This window comes from Lissotriton helveticus, chromosome 3_1 (genome assembly GCF_964261635.1).
Source record: "Lissotriton helveticus chromosome 3_1, aLisHel1.1, whole genome shotgun sequence".
Taxonomy (NCBI): Eukaryota; Metazoa; Chordata; class Amphibia; order Caudata; family Salamandridae; genus Lissotriton; species Lissotriton helveticus.
Window position 1 is genome coordinate 1,913,144,720 of NC_136061.1, and position 24,579 is coordinate 1,913,169,298.

General features: G+C 46.3%; 1 protein-coding gene across 2 annotated transcripts in view; it reads right to left on the bottom strand.

The window, feature by feature from the left end:
• Positions 1–24,579, bottom strand: part of OSBPL5 (oxysterol binding protein like 5) — a 970,364-nt gene that overhangs the window by 353,612 nt on the left and 592,173 nt on the right. For both annotated transcript variants that reach the window (XM_078682923.1, XM_078682922.1), the window contains one exon: positions 14,633–14,836. In XM_078682923.1, coding sequence (XP_078539049.1) covers positions 14,633–14,836 — 204 coding nt within the window. The remainder of the gene's footprint in view (positions 1–14,632; positions 14,837–24,579) is intronic.

Sequence of the window (24,579 nt, forward strand, 5' to 3'; positions counted from 1 at the left end):
ACACGTTGAAAGAGTGGTGAGGGATTGTATTGTGTGTTCCAGGAGTGAAAAGTCAAAATCTGCAAGGGTTCAGCCTATGGTTGTTAGGGATCTTCTGTCTGGGCCTTGGAAACATGTAGCCTTGGACATACTTGGTCCAGTTTACTCAAATGGTCAACAAGTTTTTGTTTTGGTGCTAACTGATCTGTTCTCTAGAGGGCCTGAAGTACATTTTACTACTACCATTGAAACTGTTCATGTTATCAAATTTTTAGAATCTCTTATGTCCAAAGATCCTCACTGATAATGGTGTTCAGTTGGTCTCAGGTGAGATGGAGACATTCCTCAAAAATTGTGGCATCAGGCATAAGAAGTGTTCTCTTTACCACCCAGAGACAAATGGTATGGTGGAGCGGTTTAACAGAGTTTTGAAGGAAACCATCTCTTGGTCAAAGAGTGCTGGTCTCAATTGGAAGGAGTATATTCTTAAGAAAGGTTAAAGTTATAGGGTGACACCACACAGTACTACTGGAAAGACACATTTTGGTCTATTTAGAAGCAGATCTCCCTGTATGTTGGTTGAGCCCTCGTGGGTAAGGCATCTTGAAGAGTCCACCTCTGTCTCTCCATCTGAGGAAATTTATCCTGAATGGTGTAATAGGGAAGTGGCTAGATGTTTATCCAGGAAAACTTACTTTGATCCTAAGAAAGCTGCTAAAGAAACCAAGGTCTCTGTTGGTCATTTAGTTGTCATGAGGCAACCTGGTATTAAGGTCAAGTTTTCCAAGCCCATACGTGTTATAAAAGTTTTCAAAAATGCTGTCAGAACTCAGGATCACAGGGTTTGAAATTTGAACAGAGTTTCTGTGTACAAAGGGGGTGTGTTCTGTGATCAACATGTAGCTGCGAAGGATGCTGGTGATGCTTCTATTTCCCCACGCATTTCTTTTAGGAATGTTAAAAGGCAAAGTTATTTAAGAGACTTTGTATCCTTATGTATGAATCATTCAGTTGTTTCTTTTCTTCCATCTCATGTATTTTGTTTGTTTTTCTTTTCTGTTAAAAGGGGAAGGTGTGTGGCATGCTGCAACATGCTCCATTTGATATGTCATAGTTTGCTGTCACCAAGTGTTCTGTTATGACACTTGGTCTCCCGGGTGACAGAATGTAGTGTTTTGAAATGTTAAAGGATGTTACCTGTATTGGATGTGGAGCTGTAGGTGGGTTTCTTCTTCCTACCAATAAACATAGGGCGTTTATTTTGGTAGTTCTTATTTTGTCTGCCTGGTAAATACAAGGATGTGCACTGGAATGCGGAAATAAGAATAAGCTACCCTTGGGCAAACATAATAAAAATGTATACTGTGATTGTATTAAAGTTCAACTACTTGCTTGGAGATTAAATTCCTATGCTGAGACAAATTTGCTGAAGTGGAAAACATACTCAAATTACTGCTTTGGGAAAACAAAATAAATATTAAAACAACTTCAAAAGGAGGCATGGCTCTCAGCATTAAGATTTGTTATGAAATATTGTTGCCTCTGTGACTTAGCAAATCATTTACACTTTGGAATAGGCTATATTAAAAGTATCAGCATGACCATATTAATCAATAAAATGGTTTTGAAAATGTAAATGAATTCTATTTTTATAAAGTAAATTGTTCCTATGTCTCTGCTTGAAAAAGAGTATCCTGGTAAGATGCATCTACATTTCAGCATGATGTTACAAGGAAAATACATTTTCAATCCAAAAATATGTAGTTCATCAAAACAACTACCTTCTTTATGGAATTTGGTTGCAATGTCTCAATGACTATTTGAGCAATAACTTAATGATAAATCGTCAGGAAACTATTGCAGTTAATAATGTTTTTTTATATGCCATCTTGGAAGCAAAATCTCTAAACTTCCTTCCAAGGTAGTGTCTTTGAGCAATAAATTCAATAAATGTTGTAAATGTTTCTTAACTAATAGCAGGCTAGCTTGTGTCACGTAGGAGTTGCGTGACACGATTGTTGAAACCAGCGTGGAAAGGAAATTAACCCACTGAAGCTGGAGAAATTAACAGAAGTAGTTGTTAGTCTGCAAGTTCCAAGTATTCTGTAAAGGTAGCTCCGGGGCTCAGAAAAACAAATTATGCAGCTCAAGCCTGGCATGAACAGAACAGCTATTTAAATCCATCCAGAGCAACAAAGTCTGTTGGGGCCCTGAAGCAGTGGCGCAGCTAGATCTACTGCCACACGGGGCGGACCTTAAGTTTGCCGCCTGGTGCAGGTAGGAGTGCGGCGGTGGGGGGTAGCCGACATAACTTGTTCGGGGGTGGGGGATTTATGATGTGGTCTGGCGGCCGATGGATAACTTGTTTTTGGGGGCGGAGGGTGGTGGTAGTCAACAGAAACGCCCTGGTCATCTCTGCCGCCACCGAAAACAGTGCCCCCCCCCCAACTATGCTACTGACCCAGGAAGAGGCAACATGAGCTTTCCTTTATTGGGTTGGTGCTAATTTTGGAAGGTCTGCATATGAAGGGATAGACTGGGGCACGGCAAACTCAGCAAGATAATAGAGCTTTAATCTGTGATTTGAAGCACTCCTATCACACAGGAATCCTGGTGGGTGGTTGAGGAGTAACTACATACAAACTTCTAAAGAAATATAAGCTGAGACTCATTTCACTCCCAGCAGAGAATTAACATGGAGATGGCACTGCTGAATGCCAGGATTACCGAATATGAAGGAATTCTGGTCTTGATTCCACGTTGTGTATCTTCTTACACCACTCTCCCTTCCTTTATCGCACTAATACAGGTTCTATTTAACTTCTGCCTCTCCCTACTGTTATTGTATTCAAATTGTTCTCTTCACACTTCTTTCTTCCTCTTCTGCCATTCTTTCTGTCAATCTAAGTCAAATACTGGTGATGAAAATTAAGTTCTGGTCCACAAAAATGAGTACCTGTGCCTACCACTCGCAAACTCTTTCATAAATTAAGAACTCACTCTTATAGGTTGCACGCACAACTGTTGGAGGTCCTACACCAATACACATAATGCTGGGTCAGCAGAACAGACATTCAAAAATAGAGTGTGTTTAATTGAAAAAAGTAACTCAGACAAAGTCTATTGAAATATGTGATGATTCAAATGCAAGAAAGAGTGAATACATTGAGTTCTTAGATGCTACAATAGAGTGCCGCCTTGCTGAATTGATGGATGGATCAGACAAGATGTCTCCCTGTCCAAGTGAAGATTTGGTCAATGCAGGTGTGAAAAGATAGGAGTCCATGACCATATTCTCTTCGCCTCCTACCTTGATAAAAGTTTGTCTTTGGAGTATCAGGTGTTTATCTCTACCTTGCATCAGAGATTCTACTTCATCTAAGTAGGAAATGAGAGCAAGGATTGGGGATTATTGTGGGGTTTGTTATTTGAGGATCTGCTGATGATATTTACTTCAGCAGGGCAACCGCTTGTCATTAGTTGTGAAAGGGCATATTGTAGGAAATGGTTAAGTTTTGCCATGAAAAGTTAGAAGCGAGTCCAAAATGTAGACCTGAGGCACACCAGTCAACACAATTACGAATCCTAGCAACGCCTGAACTCACAGTAGGCATGCACATAAAAGACTGGTCTCTGATGGGCAAAGTTAGTTAAGAACACAGCTGGAATGGAAAAGTGATTGACAGTGTATTCGACTGGAGCAGGTTCTACAGAACACTGACAGCAATAATAACTGCGTCCGCAATGAACACTGACACACTGGGCATATAGATATCAGTCTTAAAAACATTGGCACCATATACAATGCCATTTGACCCTAAACTAGAAAGATTGAACTTCTCGATGATAAGAGCTCAAAACTCAGCGATAGAGAGAGTAGAGTCCCTCGTCTGCAGTTCTGTAGAGGAAATCTGAATTGGCAGACATCATGAAAAACAGTATAGTGGAAATAAAAAAAGCAGTTTTACTTCACAAAAAATAAGAATCAATATCAAACGTCTGGCACTCACAATTGAAGGAACACAATGATAAAAACACAATACAATCGCCTAGTCAACCAGAGCTGGCTCCCCCTCCGCTCCAGGAGTCACTATTGCAGTCACAGGCAGGAGAAACTGAATTTTTTTTGGCCAGGACCAACTGTCAACTCAACAGGTAAACAAACCAATTCAAAATAACCCAACTCGAAACTTAATAAAAACCGTCTCGGGAGGCACTAAACCGTCCTGTGAGAATGTCACTTCGGAGGACAAGTTTCAAACCATGCTTTCAAGGAAAAATTAAAAAGGCTGAGAAAACTTTATAAAATTACCGAACTAGGAGGCTACACACCAGAAAATCTGAGGCGCTAAAAGGCCCGCAAATCTATCCACTCTTCAGACACCCTCAAAATATTAAAACTGTCGGACAATCCCTGGAGCAAATAAAAATACCCACACAACACGAGTGATGCAGTCAATAATAATAGTGCGGCCTTAATACAAGGGCCCTCTAGCAATGTATCACAGCAGCTCATGGACTCGCAGGGCGCCTTTAACTTACATCGGAATTCGCAAGCAATTAATAAACTAACCCCCAGATTCATCAAAGTCATGTTTTGCGAGTCCTTAATAGCGAATTTTAAGGATTCGCTATTAAAGACTCGGAAAACGGGATGCATATAGAAATCGCAATATTTTTAGCGATTTCTACTCCTTCCTTATTTGCGATTCGCTAATTGCTAATCGCAAATAAGGAATGGCTTTCCCATTCATTCCTATGGGCCTTAGGGCCAGATTCATCAAACCAAAATCCGCTCGCAAAGGGCCAGATTCTGAGAATCTGGCCCTTTGCGAACGGTATTTTTGCATTTGGGATGCATCATCCTAAATGCAAAAATCGCAATTTTAGAAATCGCTACATTGCGATTATTTGCATTTAAGGAATCTCATTTTGAGATTCCTTGAATGCAATGCATGAACTATTTCAAAATTGCGAATTCGCAATCTGGGGCCGCTATTTACCGCGAAGTCTAACTACGTGGTAAATAGCAAAAACTTAGGAAATTGCACTTTAGTGCATTTTTCTAAGTTGTATGTTACACACACACATGTTCTTGGGACATGTGTGTGCGCAACACCAGTGTACATTACCATTTCAGGGGTGCAACAGGGTGTCCAAAGGACACCCTGGCACCCTTGAAATTGCTTCCTTATTTGCGATTCGCTAATTGCTAATCGCAAATAAGGAATGACTTCCCATTCATTCCTATGGGCCTTTTGGCCTTTTGGCCCATAGGAATGAATGGGAAAGCCATTCCTTATTTGCGATTAGCAATTAGCAAATAGCAAATAAGGAAGCAGTAGAAATCGCTAATAATATTGCGATTTCTACATGCATCCCGTTTTGCGAGTCTTTCATAGCGAATCCTTAAAATTCACTATGAAGGACTCGCAAAACATGACTTTGATGAATCTGGGCGTAAAGGCCCATGGGAATGAATGGGGAGTCGTTCCTTATTTGCGATTAGCAATCAGCGAATCGCAAATAAGGAAGCAATTTCAAGGGTGCCAGGGTGTCCAAAGGACACCCTGTTGCACCCCTGAAATGGTAATGTACACTGGTGTTGCACACACACATGTCCCAAGAACATGTGTGTGTGTAACATACAACTTAGAAAAATGCACTGAAGTGCATTTTTCTAAGTTTTTGCTATTTACCACGTAGTTAGACTTCGCGGTAAATAGCGCCCCCAGATTGCGAATTCGCAATTTTGAAATAGTTCATGCATTGCATTTAAGGAATCTCAAAATGAGATTCCTTAAATGCAAATAATCGCAATGTAGCGATTTCTAAAATTGCGATTTTTGCATTTGGGAATACCGCTCGAAAAGGGCCAGATTCTCAGAATCTGGCACTTTGCGAGCGGATTTTGGTTTGATGAATCTGGCCCTAAGCACCCTAAAACATCACAGGAAAGAGTCACCCACTATGACAAACAAAAGAGCACAAACAAAACCAAAGCAAAAGCACGGGCAGGCAAAATAACGCTCAGCCAGTCTCACCTGCCCCAGGCAGTGGCCCACTTGGAAGCACAGTACCCGAGTGGGGAGTGAGAGAATAGGAAAGGGGAACAGTTATCTAGACTACAACATCACAAGACCCGGACACAGGACTGGAAAGCAACACAGTGATACACTGGGGAACTAGGGAAAGCAAGCACAATACACAAGCACCCAATGCAGAGAGCCAATATGAAGACCAAAATAAAAACACTCAAGATTTAAACACACGAGCTACTCAAGAGATTGGGCCAGCTCAGTCAAACGGACAAAAACAAACACTCATTTATCGTAAGTATGCACTAACTTTATAAAAGAAGACAAGAGGCACCCTATACAAGTGCAAAAGCCACATTTGTCCTATGCTGTCAACTCCACTGCTCCCAGCACCAACCACTGACAAACAAATTCAAAAATTGAGACTATTGCCCCACCTTCATAGCTGGTCACCCTAGCTTTCTGCCCTAGAGGTCACTCTCGAGGGCCTTAGGGCATTTTAATTAGGTCAAACATACTCAAAATCTGTTCCGTCCTTCCAGATGGACAAAATAATACTAAGGACTTGGACTATACAGTGTGCTTGGCGCCAGACCAAGGCAAGAAAATGGAATCTACGACATACGCTTTCATGATGCAAAAATCATGGGTCTTATACTTAGCCACAGCACCCTGCTGGAAGAATGGGGAATCATCCTGGGTTGTTCGTCTACATAGAAATATCTTAATTTTCTGAGTTCACAGCCAACAGCACACATCAGGGATGAACATAGACCCTTGAGAATCAGACAATCAGTGTTAAGAAGTGTGAAAAGCGCCTCAGATGAATCATAACAAACCAGGCACAATCTGAAAGTCACCATATCAACAACACACGGAGCTAGATTTACTGGATGGACATCGCCAAGCAGACTGAACTCTGACAGGCTTACGGAAGCTCTTCACAAATGTTTCTAGCACCCTCATGTCAACAAGAGGACCCATTGTACACCTTAATACCATGGAACATCACCCGAGCAGGCAAGATTGCACTAGATCCTGAATTAGAAACCCATTTACGCTCATTTAATATAATACATCTAAATTAGACACAGCGCCTGGGAGAACAACCTCTTAAAGGCTATTCACAATTCTATAAATCTATTGTAAAAAGGAACACTAAAGGCGGGTTGAGCATCTATGTAACAAAGTGTTAAATATAGATGAGTTAAAAATAGATTCTCTGTTTATGCAAGCAGTTCAGATTAATGACTGAAAATCTGAGACTCGTAGAAACATTAGTTTTAGTAGTGAATGTTTATTTGAACCCAAAGGAGGCCTGTAGCCAAACGTGATTGCATCTCTGGAACATCCACTGCTCGAACTAAACAGTTGTCATTCGTACGCTGAATGGATAGTGACTGGCGACTTTAACATACATTTGGCAATCCACCAAAAGCACGCGCTGTGGAAGGAAGCTGTGGCATACCTGAGCAGGCTTCAAAATATGCAACGTTCGATAGTTTTGACCATCAGCTGTTGTTCAAGTTTAAAGCCATGGGACTAAGAGCACTAAACGGTAGGTTTGCTACAGACTGCCCAATGGCCGCGACATGTAAGACCATGACTGTGGAGTCAGTGATGGATTACATGCTCGTTTCCTCTTTCGTAATCCAAAGGGTCACAACGTTTATAGTAGAAGACCGCCGAGAAAGTACTCACCAGCCCTGATGGTAGAGTTCACAAACAACAACAAACACGTTGCCCAGAGGTACAACATAGGCCTTCAGGACCCAGTAAAACAAGGGGACCCCTGATATTTATTATAGGTGGAGATGCAGGGGAGAGGTGCAATACAACAAGTCTATAACGGCATTTGACTCAATGGTTATCATAATGGCAACAGCATATGCCAAAGAGACAACATATGAATCAGTATATCAACATGTGAACAGTCATATATGGAGGAGTGTCAAGCAGTCTAATCCAGTACTTTAATAGACTCCAATATATTTTGTACTTATTATTGCATTTAGACTTACTGCTCGAACATTGACATTAAGATTGGTTTCTTCCAAAGCGCCTAATGAGTGAGTTTTCTGAGTGTTTTTGTGTATTTTTTAGTATAGTTGTTATGTCAAGGCTCCCCTTTGGTGGCACCCGGATTGTTGCACACGTGGGGATATCTTTTGGATAACATGATATTGTGGTTGTTGGGTTGACACCATTGGCGTTCCTCACTTTTGTTTTCCTTTTGTGTTGAACAGACTTTATGCCTTTTTAGTCACTGGGTTGACATGCATTGTTACTGTTTTACTATACTAGATGTGTATGTGCAACTGTTTCGTCCTGAAGATGGTCCCATGGATCTATTAGACCAACGGGGGACCGAAACGTCGACGCCCAGCACCGTTTCACATATCTGTTGATTATTCAGATTCCAAACATGTTTACATGCTGTGTTTAAAATTCCATGTATATGGTGTTTTTGATTACCCATAATTTATGCGAAAGGTGTTGTGAATAGTACTGTTAACTGATGTATGACTTTCAGTAGTATGTATGTTGCCAAATACTAATTTATGAAATTCCAAGTGGACTAAATATATTCCATTTTGATACATCAAGGTATATGTGCATATATTCCCTGTGACTCTATTGATTAAATGTTCATGTATGTGACATTATTACAAATTAGCAATACTCTATAAATGTTTCCTCTAGGGACATTGTGTTTCTGTTATTGAATAAAAAAAAAAAAAAAAAGATGATAGACGGAATGTTGCACAATGGCAAAACATTCACCCCCAGTCACAGATCTGGGTTTAATCCATCGTTATTTTGCTCACCAAGCCACCCCAGTTCAGACATGGCCATATGCAAATCAGTCTTGACCCTATGCCTCATGGGAACAGTCCAGCCCGAATTGCCAAGCCATGTCTTCCCTGGACTGGAATCAAGCATCCTAGGACTGGTGAGGACTTGGTGAGCAAAATAACAATGGATCAAACCCAGATCTGTGACTGGGGGTGAATTCTTTGCCATTGTGCAACATTCCGTCCATCATCTTGTGTGTTTTGCTATTCAACCTATGTGGGAAGGGTATGCCCAGACGTGGGTCCCGTGCTCACTAGGCCATTGGAGTCAAGCTATCCTGGCTGAAGACGGCTGATAGCCAGAAACCGGTCCTAGGATGCTTGATTCTGGTCCAGGGAAAACATGGCATGGCAGTTCGGGCTGGACTGTTCCCATGAGGCACAGGGTCAAGACTGATTTGCATATGGCCATGTCTGAACTGGGTTGGCTTGGTGAGCAAAATAACGATGGATTAAACCCAAATCTGTGACTGGGGGTGAATGTTTTGCCATTGTGCAACATTCCATCCATCATCTTGTGTGTTTTGCTGTTATTGAATATACCCAGTCCCCAGGGGATTATTGGGTGGCTCTGTGATTGATGCCATTGCAAGCCCACTAGCAGCATTTAATGTACAGGCCCTGGGCACACACAGTGCACTGTACTAGGGACTGACTACTAAATCAAATATGCCAATCATAGCATCACCAATCCATAACAACAATTTACATAGGGAGCACTTGCACTTTGGCACTGAACAGTAGTGGCAAAGTGCCAAAAGTATCTAGACCAGTAAAAACGAAATCCAACATACAGCAAAATAACAGGAGGCAAAGGCAAAAATACAGTGTAAACACACGCAAATGATGCCAGAACCAACAGTAGTGCTGTGGGCTCTACAGAGTCCTAAGGGGTGTGCAATATGCCACAGCTGTAGAGAGCCCAACGGCGGTGCAGAATGCCCCATGGGAAAATACGCCCCTACTCAAAGTCAGGACTTTTCAGGGCAGCCTAACACTACTTCGCCTCAGTAAGCCCGTCAGGCCAGTCAAGAGCCTATCCAGCCCCCACCGAACCCGCCCATAGAGACACTATTACAGTGCACTGTAGGCATAGGGGGAGAAGTTGGGTCCACAAGGGTTCCCTGCATGAGATCTACACATTGGCAGGTCCCAGGTGCAAATGGGGCTCACCAGGCCCGCCATGTACCTCACATGGCCTCTGTCAGCGGCAGCGACCATGTATTGTAGCTCATGCCCCCGGTCCAGACATCGAAGGCTCAGAGAATGCGGGAGGGATCAGGGTGGTGGAACGGGCCATTCCAGCAGTCCGAATCGGCCACAAAAGGTACCCTAAGGACGCACCCTCGTCTCAGGATGTACTAGCTCTCGCCGTGAAGATCCCCCAGCCCGGGTAGTATATGCAGGCCGGCGCCAGCAGGCGTCCACTGTGGTGTGTGTACCACAAGTGATCAAGCGGGCACCAGAAGGGTTCCCAGGTCTCAATGAAGGAGTCCCAGCGGCTACCGGACCACTGGCTACGAGGTGTGGCCTATCATTAGACACAGCAGTCCTAGGCTGTCAGGCACTGAGGCACCTGCCATCTTGATATCTCTGCCCCAGCACTACTCCTGGGCCGATACTGACAGCAGGAGGCTCTGCGACGCTAATAGCCACCAATACTGCAAATCACAGTCAGTGAGCGGTCCGGAGAAAGGCCGGCATGTGCCCCTAAACGACGAGCAGGCAGTGGAACTGTGAGGTTCTTTAATTTTGACTCCATCAAACATTTGTCATCAATTTGCGTTGCCTTTACACAGGCTGCTCTATTCATGAAGTGTTTCTGCCCTTTGGACTGCAACGTGTTGAAAACCCCCCTCTGTCCTTGCTTTGAAATCAATCTCAGACACCAGCTAGCCTAACTGCATACAGACATGTTCTGCCATTACTGATTGACCTATAAGTGCTGTAATTGATTGACTTATGGGTTGGCAGAAACACGACATAAGGGGGACATTTTGGTTACATGATGTTTTTCTATTGGCTAATATTTTGCAGATCTTGTATGTCCATATTAGGTATTTTGCATGCTTGTAGAAGCTAGGACTGCCCCTTTCTTTTATGCTGAGTTTGTAACCCTAAGCATATAAAAGACCTCTGTGTTCTGTATTCTTTAGACTGCCTCATTCAGTTGCTAAAGGCTTCTGTGTGACGTAGTCTCACTTAATTAAGTTTAATAAAGATGTCTGTTCATATTTCAGCTTCTGTGCCAAGTTCCTTGTATTGTGAGACCCCTGAGAATGAAGATTACAGTTCTTCAACTGCGAGAGATTGCTCTCCCTCGAGCGCCATCTTGGACGTGCCCCCATGCCTTCCATTTTAAAAGGTAGAGGAGTGATGCTCAGTGTAGAAAAATGTAAATTCAGCATTCCCATAATTGATTATTTAGGCTATCAATTGTCAACCGAGGGGGTCAAACCAAAAGCAAGCCTGGTTAAAGCCCTTCAATATTTCAATCCACCAGAAAAAAAAATCAATTACGATCTTTCACGTGATTAGTTGAATTTTATACTAGATTAATTCCCAAATGTGCAGAAAAAACATATAATATGAAAAATCTTTGGAAAAAGAACACTACATTTGTATGGAGTGGAGAGTGTGATCAGGAGTTCAAACTGGTTAAAATCGAGGTAGTGCATGCTATGCCATTAAAATCTTTCATTACTTGAGATAAAAGTATAATCATGACTGATGCAAGGAGGGGATTAGGAGCAGTTGTCATGCAGCACAGGGAAGGAAGGGAGGATGTTGCTACATTTGCATTAATAAATTTTAGAGGTGCTGAGACAGCATACTCTGTAATAGAAAGAGAAGCTCTTGCATGCTGGTGGAGTGTCATCCACCTCAAACCTTACCTATGGAAAAACACACTTGACTATATGTGCCGATCATAAACCACTGGTACAGTTATTTACTACTAAAGGAGGGGAACAAGCTATTCCAAGACTTGCCAAATGGCTGTTTAGGCTGCATGAATACAATTATAGAATTGAATATGTACCAGGAGTCACAAATGTATTGGCCGATTGCGATTGTCTTTCTCGTCTGCCAGTACGCGAGCAAGACATGAAGGAAGAAGAATTGTGGTTGGATGAAGTGGATTTAGAATGTACAGTTGAAAATCATTCTGAGGGTGCCATGTCGCATGAAGAATGTATAATAATGTGAATCGGACAAGGAGTTGAGTGAGGTAATAAATGGAATCCTTCAAGGGTGGTCAAGGTGGAAACAGGGGTGGCTCCTACATGTGGGCGGAGGAGTGTCGCCTCACTACTTTCTCACAGTGCGAGAAGCAGAAACATAAAATGGTATTATAGGTACCATTTTATGTTTCTGCTTCTCGCACTGCGAGAAAGCAGAAATGTTTGGTTGGGGGCGGGTGGGTGGACGATCCTGATCTAGGGCAGGGGAGGAGTGGTTTGCTCACTGATGAGAGGTTTTCTCACTGATGAGAGCGCTGTTTGGTCAGTCCTCTGGGGCAGACCAAATCAGTCATGCGCACTCTGCCTTTTCTCCATGTAGGCTGCATGCAGCCTAAATGGAGAAAATGGCATCCCCATTGAAGCCTGGCTGGGCGCCGTCCCGACCAATCACAATGCTGCCATTGCAGCGTTGTGATTGGCTTAGGGGAGGGGAGGGAGGATGCCTGCTTCCTGTTCCAGAGAAGATAACGCAGGACCAACGACACAGGACCGGGCGGACGAACGTAAGTTAACTTTTAATTTATTTTAATTTTAAATTAAACCTTCACCAACCCCCGTGCGACCACCTCCCTGCATGACGCCCTACCCTCCCACTCGTAAAGCATGCCGGCCGCGACTGGATGGAAACGTAAAGATAAATCTTGTGAGGGGTACAAACAACTTTTTGAGGAATTATCTATTGTGAATGTTCTTTTACTCAGGTTGAATCTTTTAGTGATGCCTGAGGGAATGAGGAATAAATTACTTGCTTTAGCTCACGAAGGGCATAAAGGTAGGAAAACACATTAGAATTTTTGGTTGCCAGGATTGGATAGGAACTTTGAACAATACTTGAGAGATTGCATTAATTGTGCGATTAGTGATAAATCGCAACTTACGTTTCCCAGTCCAATTGAGGCTGTAGAGGTATCCAATAAGGCATGGAGCAAATTAGCAATTGACATAATTGGTCCAACGATATTATCTGGAAGCATTCCATAGTATGGCATAGTAATCTTAGATTATTATAGTCATTGGCCAGAAGTGAAATTTGTGAAAGTACCCATTAGTCAAAAAGTCAAAGAATTCTTAGAATCCATCTTTGCATAATGGGTGTCAATTCACTTCGGGACAATTTACAGAACCTTTGAAGTTTTTAGCAATCAAGCACACTAAGGCTTCTGGGTATCATCCCAAGAGTAATGGTATCATTGCGAGATTCAATAGATTTATAAAGGAAAATGTGTAACTGGCTAAGATTAATGGATTGAACTGTATAGTAGAGTTGAGGAAGATGCTATGGGCTGTATACACCACGCTTAATGCCGGTACTCAGGTGTCACCCTTCGTTTCACTGAAAGGAAGAGTGCAGGCATACAAAATGATAAGACAATGGATGGGGAAATTTTCAGTGTCCAAATATAAGGTAAAAGAAGTGGAAAGGAAAACGATACAAGTGCAGAACAAATATGTGGACAAGTGCATAAGAAGGGTAAAAGTGGTAGTGGGAGATTGTGTGAGGATCATCATCTCTAGAATAATATCGAAGGGTGCATCCCGATTCTCAACACCTAAGAAGGTGGTAGATGTAAAGGAAAGTGTGGTGAAGTTAGAGAATGGTAAGTGGTGGAATAAAGACAAGATAGCAATAACACATCATCAGGTTAGAGGAGATTTCCTGTACAACAGCAGGAGAAAAAGGAGGAGGTTATGATGAACAATTATATGAATGATACTGATGGTGACAGACAATGTAAAGTTTTGTTAAAGGAAGCTGAAGGTAGAAATGATACGAATGACCAAGAATATAAATTGTCATTGAGAAGGAAAAAAATGGCAAACACATTTCACAATTATATTCTTTATTCATGCTACAGTTTGAGGGTGCAACTAAAGCACTGTTGTGTCTGTAAAAGTGCATTTGTGTTGACTCTTTGGGATGTCTATTTTATCGTGAGAGAACAATACATTAGTTTACTTTTTAAGATGACTATTTTTAGGGAACATGATATTTCTTTACTTTTACGTTTCTTTTCTTTTCTGTACGTAGTTCCATTTTGTCTGTCTGCATAATTAAGATTGTACATAACTTCTAATTGTTGTGTTATACATGTTGTAATGTTCTGTTTTACATAAACTGTATCTTTTGTTCACAATTATAAGGACAAGGATGTGTTGGGACTTTACCATGGAGTGTTATGTGTTGCCATGGTTAAGGAATATTGAGGGAAGAAAGGGAATATAGAAACTTTAAAAAGGCAGTTAATCTGAGAGACAGTGGTCGCATGTATTGAGAAATCCTGCTGTTTACTGTATGCTGTAACTTGAATAAAGTCTTACCTGGTGATCCAGCACTTTATACAGTCTCTAGCAGTGAGAGTGAAAACGAACATACTGCAAAGACAGCGTGGAGTCGTAAAATAGATTTATGCAGTAAGTGAAGTAGCTAAAAACTCAGTTTGGATGACATAAGTTGCAAGGCCTGTGTAGCCACCCGCTGCGTAAATAGTTACAATGTGAGGGTCACAGATATAATTACCTTCATTGCCCAGATAGACTGGTCCAGAGGGTGGAAGAGCTTGAAGCAGAAGCCATCCTTTTTGGAGGGTCTCTCAATCAGCTCACATGAATGAAGGAGGATGGTCCCCACCCACTGGCCAACCTTTGGCGTTTTATAAATGAGAAGCACTCCTGGTTTTAGGACACACCACAGACGGGTCCAGCTTTTCAGGGTCCCACGGATCTGCAGGAAAGAAACAACAACATTATTTGTTAAAAATATGGCTGCATTGTTTAGTATGCGCTGCACTTTGAATTCTTTCAAATAGTAAAGCAGAAATTCCAGAAAATATTTCGAAGTGACTAGACCCCTATTTGGTTGCACGTGCCACTAAGCGTAAGTTTCCATTTCTGTAAGTACAGTGTGATCTCCTGCTCATGCCCCCTGTGTGCATGGGCTTACTCCTACTCTTTCAGGGTATGGTTGTAGTTGCTTTGGTAAGTAAAGAAGGAGAGCATGAATGTTTCACTCTATGTGGAGCCCTCGTGCTTCTTCTCAAATGCTGGGGTGCGCCAATCCTTTCAGCATGGCCCCGGAACACCACGGAAGCCCACCTCGCTTTGGCCTATCTATCAGTGTCAGACTGGCCTATCGGTAACTCTGCACTGCCAGATGGGCTGGCTTTTAAAGGTCGGTGTGGTGGCCTTTTGCTGGGCCTGGCATGACCTCTAGGACCATAAGAGGCCCAGGCACTGGTCATTTGGCTGTGCCAGAGTACGCGATAGGCCAGTCCAGCACTGTTGACCATAGCTCCATCATGGGCGCTGTATAATCTTGTTGATATTATGCATCCTCCGTAATGGGTGCATGTACCAAAGCAACGCTGATTGCCTTTTCATGAGTGCATACTCAGCAGCAAAGGAGGGGACTCTCATTGGATACAAATTCAATATTGAAGACGAGGCTCCGTCTGCAAAACAAAACCGTAAGAGGGGCTTTTACCTTTTGAAAAGTCAACTAAGTGTAATTGTTTCCACCGTACCCATGTGCAGCAGATGGGCTTCTGTACCAAAGTACCGTAAAGAAAATGTTCCATAACGCAACTAAAAGCATCAGGATTCTAATTTCTAGCTGTTTAATACAGCTGAAGAAACACATAGAGCAAAAGAATAGACTACAAAGAATCAGTAGCTCGCGCAAGAAATCATTGTCCACATCTCTCTTTTAGGAGCAAAAAAGGCCACTTTATTTTAGGACAGGTGCATCATAATTTTCACGAAACACATTTCATTATTTATTTATTTACAAAAACCAACTCTACAATGATCTTAGAAAACCTGAAACCCAAAACCCAGAACGAAACTCCTATCTACTACCCCTAACCTACCCACGCTACCCTTCAGGATGGCCAACCCGCTCCAGGCTGCCCACCCCCACTACCAAAAACCCGCCCATAGGTAGAACAAAGGCACCCATCCTAACCGTGGCAGGCCAAGAAAGGAGCAGCACCTAGGGTACCACAGAAGAAAAAACACCCCCCCCACCCAAATGGAAAAGAAAAAGAGGGAGGGTGGGTGGGGCAAAACAAACCTCCCTACTAGCCTCCCGCTACGCAGTTACGCCACTGCCAGCCTAACCCCCTTATATCACTTTCCCTAATCAGCCCACACCTGCTTTTCCTGCTTCTCGCGCGAACCTACCCAGGGAGAGACCGGCTCGCGCCTGGCTCTCCCTGGGTCCCCCCTCGCGCAAGAAATCATTGTCCACATCTCTCTTTTAGGAGCAAAAAAGGCCACTTTATTTTAGGACAGGTGCATCATAATTTTCACGAAACACATTTCATTATTTATTTATTTACAAAAACCAACTCTACAATGATCTTAGAAAACCTGAAACCCAAAACCCAGAACGAAACTCCTATCTACTACCCCTAACCTACCCACGCTACCCTTCAGGATGGCCAACCCGCTCCAGGCTGCCCACCCCCACTACCAAAAACCCGCCACCCAGGAAAACCTTTAGTGTTTTCCTGCCCCACCAAAAGGACAGGAAGGAGCACACCATAACTGTACCTGAAGAACCTTACTAATCAAATCCCTGAGTTCTAAAAGGTAAAAAGAAATACCCAAAGCCGAGAGATGCACACCGTCCTCACAAAATAAATGATGTTCCGAGACCTGTAAATGATAATGATTCAAACAGTAGATACCCAAATTATGACAAAAAGGTCGCATTGTCCTGTTCACTTTTCTCCTGGCCCTTTCAAGGGCGGAATGGTTCCTTGCTCCACGCCACTGCAGACGAGGCACAAACTCAGTCCATATCAGCATGGTGCTCACCCATGTGGTTTTGATAATTTCCAGATCTTGCTTCATGAGTTTCAACAAAGTTAACCCAGAGAGAGAAACCAAGTCATTCTCGCCAAGATGGAGCACCAAGAGATCCGGAGGGCCCCCCAAACACTGGGAAACCAAAGCAGCTAAGGCGGGAAAAAGCCCACCCCACCGCATGCCCCCTGTTCCATGCCAGGAGACTTCATGTTCCGCGCTGTTGAGACCCAGCGATCTCCCACAGAGCTGAGTGGCAGCGGCGCAAGCTGCACGTTTAATAAAAGAGTGCCCTAGTATCCAAACCCTCCGTTTGCCTCCGGGGGCCGACGGCCAAGGACCTAGGAGAGAAAGAAATGTTAGACAATCCAAACAATTCACTATTTCCTCACATATTTCTCACAGCACTTGGAACGCCAACGACCAATGCGTCTGATCTGGGACCAGTCCCACCCCAAACGAGCGGCCTCCGTCGCCGCACCAATTCTGAAGGAATGGGTACCAAACTGAACCGGATCCTTCCCCAAGCGCAACAAAACTTTGCGCAAGACAGCCAGCAATTGGGAAGCCACAATGGGACTACCATCCACATGACAAAATATAGACCCCTGGAGAAAATGTGGAGATGATACAAACACTTCCCATTCCCCAACCGGACAACAAGCAGAAACACCACTCCTGCCAAGGAACACCCACTTTCCCCTCCCCAACTGGTCGGTTTTGGATGCCCGCAGCCACAGCCGCACCCTGTCACTCTCCAACACTACCTCACTGCTAGTCATGCCTACCCTACCCCGTAACCCCAACAATTCCGAAGCCCGAAATGCCCCAAAGAACAACCAAATGAAACACAAACGAAACTTGGCACACTCAAAAGCATCATGACAACACAACTCCAACTCTGGTAACAACAACTGAAGCAACTCAAAAGTCACTGGCTGCCGTAGCTGCGGACCACCAGCCCGAAGCCTAGCCAAACCTTTCAACATTTTACGAACCAACACCCCCCCAACCGGATCCCTCCCCCACCAAAGTAGCCCATAAAAAGAAATCCCAGCCAACTTGCCCGAAATGGTAGTGGGCGATAGACCTTTGTCTGCCAAATGCAACACAAACTGTAAGACAACACGTTCATCAGACCAACCAGCCCCAGCCGGGCCCACCAACTCCTTACCGAACTGCAGAAACTCGCTCCAAGCCTTCACATACCCCCGCCTCGTTGAGGCGGCCACCGAATGCTCGACTAATTGGTGAACCCTCAATCCCCCATGGCCCATACGTACTGTGGGATCGCTGTTGGTTCCAGGTCCGCCCCAGGAGCTAACTTGCGGAACTCGGCCCACTGAAATCGAGACAAAGAGTCAGCGATGCAGTTAGAAGTGCCAGGAACATGCCGTGCTTTAAAGACAATATTTAATTGCAGACACCGCAGCATGAATGCGCGCAGGAGTCGCAACACCCGCAAATCACGAGCCTTCTGGTGATTGACAAGATGTACAACTGCCAAATTGTCCACATGAAACAAAATTGATCGATTCCGAAACTCATCCCCCCACAGATACAAAGCAACCAGCAGTGGGAAGAGCTCCAGAAATGCTATGCTACGACCTTGGTCCCGCCAGAGCGCCGGCCAGCCGGCCGCGCACCACCGACCGTCCCAAAAAATTCCGAAGCCATGAGCCCCAGAAGCATCAGTGAACAACTGTACTTGCCACACCATGTCCTCATCCGCAAAAAACAAGGACACGCCATTGAACTCCTGCAGAAAACGAAGCCAGACTGTCAGATCAGCACGGACAGCGGTGGTAATGCGTACCCGATGATGGGGAAGGCTCGCACCGGACATGGACAGACCCAGACGTCTACAGAACGTCCTGCCCGCCCGAACAACCCGACAAGCAAAATTGAGGTACCCCAACAGCTTCTGGACAGTTCTCAAAACTACTTTCCGCTCCCTCAAAACCAGTTGGATGAAGTCAGACATTTCCGTCACTTTAGCTGCAGGCAATCGCGCCACCATAGACAGCGTGTCAATTTCAATCCCCAAGAAAATCAGGGACGTACATGGGCCCTCAGTCTTGTCCGGCGCTAAAGGAACACCCAATTCCTCCGCCAGGGCCTGAAAGCTGGTCAAAGCCGACTGACACTGTCCGGAGCGACCCTCCCCAATGAAAAGAAAATCATCAAGGTAATGACAGACCAGGACGTGGCCAGTAACAAAAGTGAATCTCCACTGCAGGAAGGTACTGAAAGTTTCAAACAGGGAGCAGGACACTGAACAGCCCATAGGCAACACACGATCCACATAGAAACAACCATCAAACTGCATTCCTAACAGACTGAAATCCCAAGGATGGATGGGCAAAAGCCGGAAAGCCGACTGAATATCGCTCTTCGCCAGCAATGCCCCAACACCTGCCATGCGCACGAGCCGTAAGGCATCGTCCACCGAGGCATAAGCAACACTCGAGTCGGCCGGATCGATGAAGTCATTAATGGAGGTACCCTCAGGCCAGGACAGGTGATGGATAAGACGAAACTCTCCTGCCGCCTTCTTGGGCACCACGCCCAGGGGAGAAACAATCAAGTCAGGCAGAGGACAAGATACAAAAGGACCAGCAATCCTACCAGCCGCCAGCTCGGCATCCAGTTTTTTCCGCACCACATGGGGACTCTCCTTCGCCGACTTCAAATTGTCCGACCACCTGCCCACCCTGGGTCCCTGATATCCAATCCGAAAACCAATTTTGAAACCCCAAGACAAAATCTTAGCGGCATCAAAATCTGGATAATCCACAAGCCAGAGATCGAGAACCGTCTGCCTAATAGGAGTAGGAGCCCTTGTAAACAGGCTGTTGGTGCTGTCCCCTACCCCCGGAACCTCGTCCCTGATCGCCCAAACGTTGTCCAGGAAAACAGTGGGTGAGGGAGTGCTTTCCCCCACACTGGGAACACTCATGCTTGTACCTACAAGCTGGCCTGTTACAGGAACCCCGGTTAAAGTGCCAGCAAGTGCCAGTGGCGGCTGCTTGACCTCTGCCCCAAACCCCCGCCCCAGACTGAGCGGGGCGAGCTGAAAAGGGCCGATAATGCACCGGCTGACCACTAGCCGTGTGGGTCGTAGCAGGCGGATTTGCCGATGCCATCCACTGTAACCATAATTCGGAGTCAACCTCACCCCACGAACGCTCGGGGAAAGCGCTCATGCGAGCCCGAAATTCGTCATCATAGGACAACCATGCAAAGCCACCAAAAGAACTGTGAGCCTTGCGGACGATATCTGCATATTTAAACATAGCAATTGCCTTCTCAGGATGACGTTGACAATAAACACTGGCATAAATCAGAAAGGCCGAAGTCCAATTCTCTATAGACTTCGGAACACGGGGCCGCCTCGCCAGTTCTAGTTCCTCCTCCTTCGACCCCTCCTTTGCCTGAATATCTCTATGAAGAAGTCGAAAAACATCCACAAATGCCCCAGACCATATCAGATTCTTCGTTTTCTCGGACAAATGAGACCCCAAAGGCATTCCCACCCCAGAATAAGGCAACTTTTTCGGCAGGATACTATCCTCCGCCACCTGTGGGGCAACCATTCCACCATTCCCAGCAGTAGAAAGCTCTTTGGCAACTTGCCCCGTAGAAACGTTCGAACAGACCGGCCGCTCAAGCCTCGGTCCCAGAGCGACTCGCTCAACCACAACCCCATCCCTCGTAGAAACATGCGAAAGTACAGGCCGCTCAAGCCTCGGTGCCAGAGCGACTCGCTCAACCACAACCCCATCCCCCGTAGAAACATTCGAAAATACAGGCCGCTCAAGCCTTGGTGCCAGAGCGACTCGCTCAACCACAACCCCATCACCCGTACCAATAGACCTTGTACTCTTCACAGGGAGACTCTCCCTAGGTTGCCACACAGACCACCACCCATCCTTACCTCTGGGCAACTGCTCCGACTGCAGTGTGACAGCCCCACGCTCCTTCTGCGAAGGTCCAGAACTCACTGCCCCTCGTACACCGGCCTGGTCCGCTCGAGACTCCTGCGAAACACGAGAGACAGGGGGTTGCCCCAACCCACCCCCCTGGGCCCGTGCTGCCAAAAGCCCAACAGTGGTGTCTCTCAATTCCCCTTCCTCCAAATCCTCATCACGAAAATTACCACAGAAAGCTTCATCAGAAAATAAAACTTGGTCACTGCCACTGGGCATAGCCCCATCACCAATACCCCCATCATAAAACTGCCAATCAATAGGCTGAAAACTGTGTACATTGAAAGCTGTAGACGAGCTATCCGCTCCAGATAGCCCCCCGTGAAGCCCACCACTGGAAACAGCCGTGTGGACAGTTCCCGGGCCCGTAGAAACAGCCGGCAGCCGCCCAGGCGAAGGCGCCGGACGAAAACTGCGGCCGCTCGAGCCAGAAAAGGAAGAGGACCCCATAACCGGCTCCCTGGAAACGAAAACGCCATCACCCCCCAAGGAACTGGTCGCCGACGCCAAACCATGGCCACCCACCGCCCCAGGCTCAGGACACCCAAAACGGCCACCCGGCCGACCCCTGGGGACCGGGAACAGGGAAGGACCAGGGCCCGCGTGCGCCCCCCCATGGAGCAAACCCCTCCCACCCGTGGCCAAATGAGGGGGGGTGGCAATTCCCAGGCCAGGCACACCAGCGTCCGTAGACTGTGCAGGCGGAGGTGGCAGCCCACTGGGTGCAGCACCCGCAGGGGGAAGAACAGCAGCAGGTGGCGGGGCTTCAGGGGGGGGGCAGACAGGTAACGCGTCTGGCAAGGGCCGTACATCAGCCCCACCTTGGGGTGGGGAACCAAAAGAGAGGTGAGGGGCCGTACCAGGCCCCGGCACAGCGGGGGAGAGCAGGAAACATTGCCCGTTCAGCCACAGGTAAGGCGAGGCCCCGGCCGGCATTAGAGGAACCGCAGGGGAGGGGGCAGGGGGCCCCGCTGCAAGTGGGGGGGGGTTGCGCACGCTCAGGCACCTCCAGGCTCCTCCCACGCTTGGGCTTTGGGCCCGCCGGAGGCTTCCCCGACTTCCCCCGCACCAGCCCTCTGGGGCTCAGTGCCTGCCGGCCCACCGAGCGACCCCTCCTCCCCCCGGGCGCCCCGCGCGTGTCAGCAAGAATAAATGGCAGCGCACATACCTGCAGCGGGGCACCCGGGGCATCCAGTGGGGGCTCCACATCGACGGCGGGCGACACCGGCCCAGGCCCGTCCTCCGGCATAGCCGCGTCTCCGTCCTGCTCCTCCTCCAGGCCCTGCGAGAGGCAGGCCTCAACCGCCCTGGAGACGCCCTCAGACGCCCTGCGAGGGGGGCGGGACAACCCGACCCACGCCTCCGCCGGAACACCCGGCCGTAGCAGGTCTTCGCGCCCCGCCTCACAAAGGATCCTCACAGCCCTACGGACCTCCGCCGCTTCCTCCATGCCCCAGGACACAAGGTAAGACACGAGCGCCGCAAAACAAACCTCCCTACTAGCCTCCCGCTACGCAGTTACGCCACTGCCAGCCTAACCCCCTTATATCACTTTCCCTAATCAGCCCACACCTGCTTTTCCTGCTTCTCGCGCGAACCTACCCAGGGAGAGACCGGCTCGCGCCTGGCTCTCCCTGGGTCCCCCCTTGTCGTATGAATTTCCTAGTGCGTTTGTTATTTTAGTCTGGTGTAATGAAAGTATGAGTTTTACTAGCTTTTGTGCTCCATGCCAATGACTTCACAGGCAAAACGTACTAGTGCTTGCCAACTCTAGACAAAAATTCCCTTTGAGAGATTTTAGTACACTTGAAAGGGAGAAAATTCTGAAGTAAGTTATCAATTAACATGAACAACAGACAACTGAATGTGGTAATGAGCATGCCTTATTTCCAATCACAAGCTATTAAAGAAGCAACCAATGTCAGTGCTGAGACAGGATTAAAGGCTAGGACACACCGTTTAGAGCATATTTTAAGCACAGAAATGAGGGACGTTATTGTTTGCACTTGGTAGATCACAAATGCAACCTCATTTCCCTAGATTGACAGCAAGTGAACATTTAAGACAGTTTTTTAATGATTGTAATGAATAAGGTTGTTTCAAACTCATTAGTATTGCTCTAACTAACCTTGAAATCATTCTTGTGGATATAGGAAACCTTTTTTATTTGAACATTTTTCACAGAATTTTGGACAGCAGTACATGACAATCAAAGCAAACAGCAGGTAGGCACCGTTACCACACAAGCTGACTAACAATCGGACCAATGGGGCCCCCAAACTCTGCTGTACAAACCCAATAATAATATAGAATACAATAAAACTAAACAAAAGATAAACAACACACCCTCCACACTGATCAAAATCAGGGCCGGACAGCGTACCAAAACCGGCCCTGGCAAACTGCTCCACCGGCCCCCCTGGGGGGATGAGGAGGTGCAGCCCAGCTTTTTGTTAGTGCTAGTTTCAGCCGATTTTGTTACAGGGGGCTGATATTGCTGGCCCCTGGTAAAAAAAACTCCCCCCAGTGGCCCAAAACCAGCCCCCGCTATGGCGGCCCACTGGGGAAAAGCCCGGTGCCCGCTACGGCCATTCCGGCCCTGATCAGAATATGGCTTGCTCCGCGCCACCCGTCCCACCTACCCCTCCCCATATATGACATGCTCATGAACCAAACACCCTAATTTTGGCCTCCAGGGACCATCCCTGTGGGGGGCATGATTAAAAGTGCATCGCCGAAAGGCTGCCCACCCTTCCCATATTTTGTCATATTTCTCGGGAGATTCCCAGGCTATATAAAATGGGGGAGCCAACTCCATACTGCGATCCAAGCCCCCTTCCAAAGCTCAAGGGAGAGGGCCTGGGCATCATTCTATGCCTTTGCAATGTCCCTCTTATCTGGGCAATGGGAAGGCCCAGGCAAAGCAAGTCTCGTTTGTATTTATTGCCGTCTACCCCCTTGCGAGGTGCAGTCCCAACACACCTTCCAAGCAGCTAATTACCCTCTAGCAAAAAGCAAAAACGTCTCAGCTCTAAACAGTATGCCGGAAATCTCCTGTTTTGGCCCGGCAGTGTAGGCAGCTGGCAGACTCAATCAGTCCCCTCCTCCACAGTTTCTCCATCATAAAATAGACCTTCTGTAAATAGTGCAACTGTATCAGGCAATATTGGTAGGTGACGTCAGAAGTAGCTTGCCCTCCAAGGGACTGAACTCTTGGACAGCGACCTAATGCGTGATGTAGGGTGTAAGGGAATGGCAGAGCTGTACATATTTGAAGAACTGGCTCGGGTGGAGACCAAGCTCCTCCTGGAGATCAGTGAAGTTCTTGAGTGAAACCCCTGCAGCTCAGCTGTCTGGCACATAACAGAGCCCACCCACAGAGAAGTCTCCAGTGTAAGTCATCCCATCCAACCCATGGACACTGTCACCTCCTTCCAGACTTTAAGGACTACGCATGTGGCTGGAGGGAGCTGCTGAGGAGCCCCCCAGTAAATAAATATTGGAGAGGGTTCTCACCAAATGCCCATAACGATGACGAATAGGCCGAATTTCTGAACACTCCAAAATGCCAGTCATTAAGGATGGCCAACTGGTTGGCCCTATAATAGAACCACACATCCGGTGTGGCGATGCCACCATCGTAGGTCGACTTATGACATTTGGACACCGC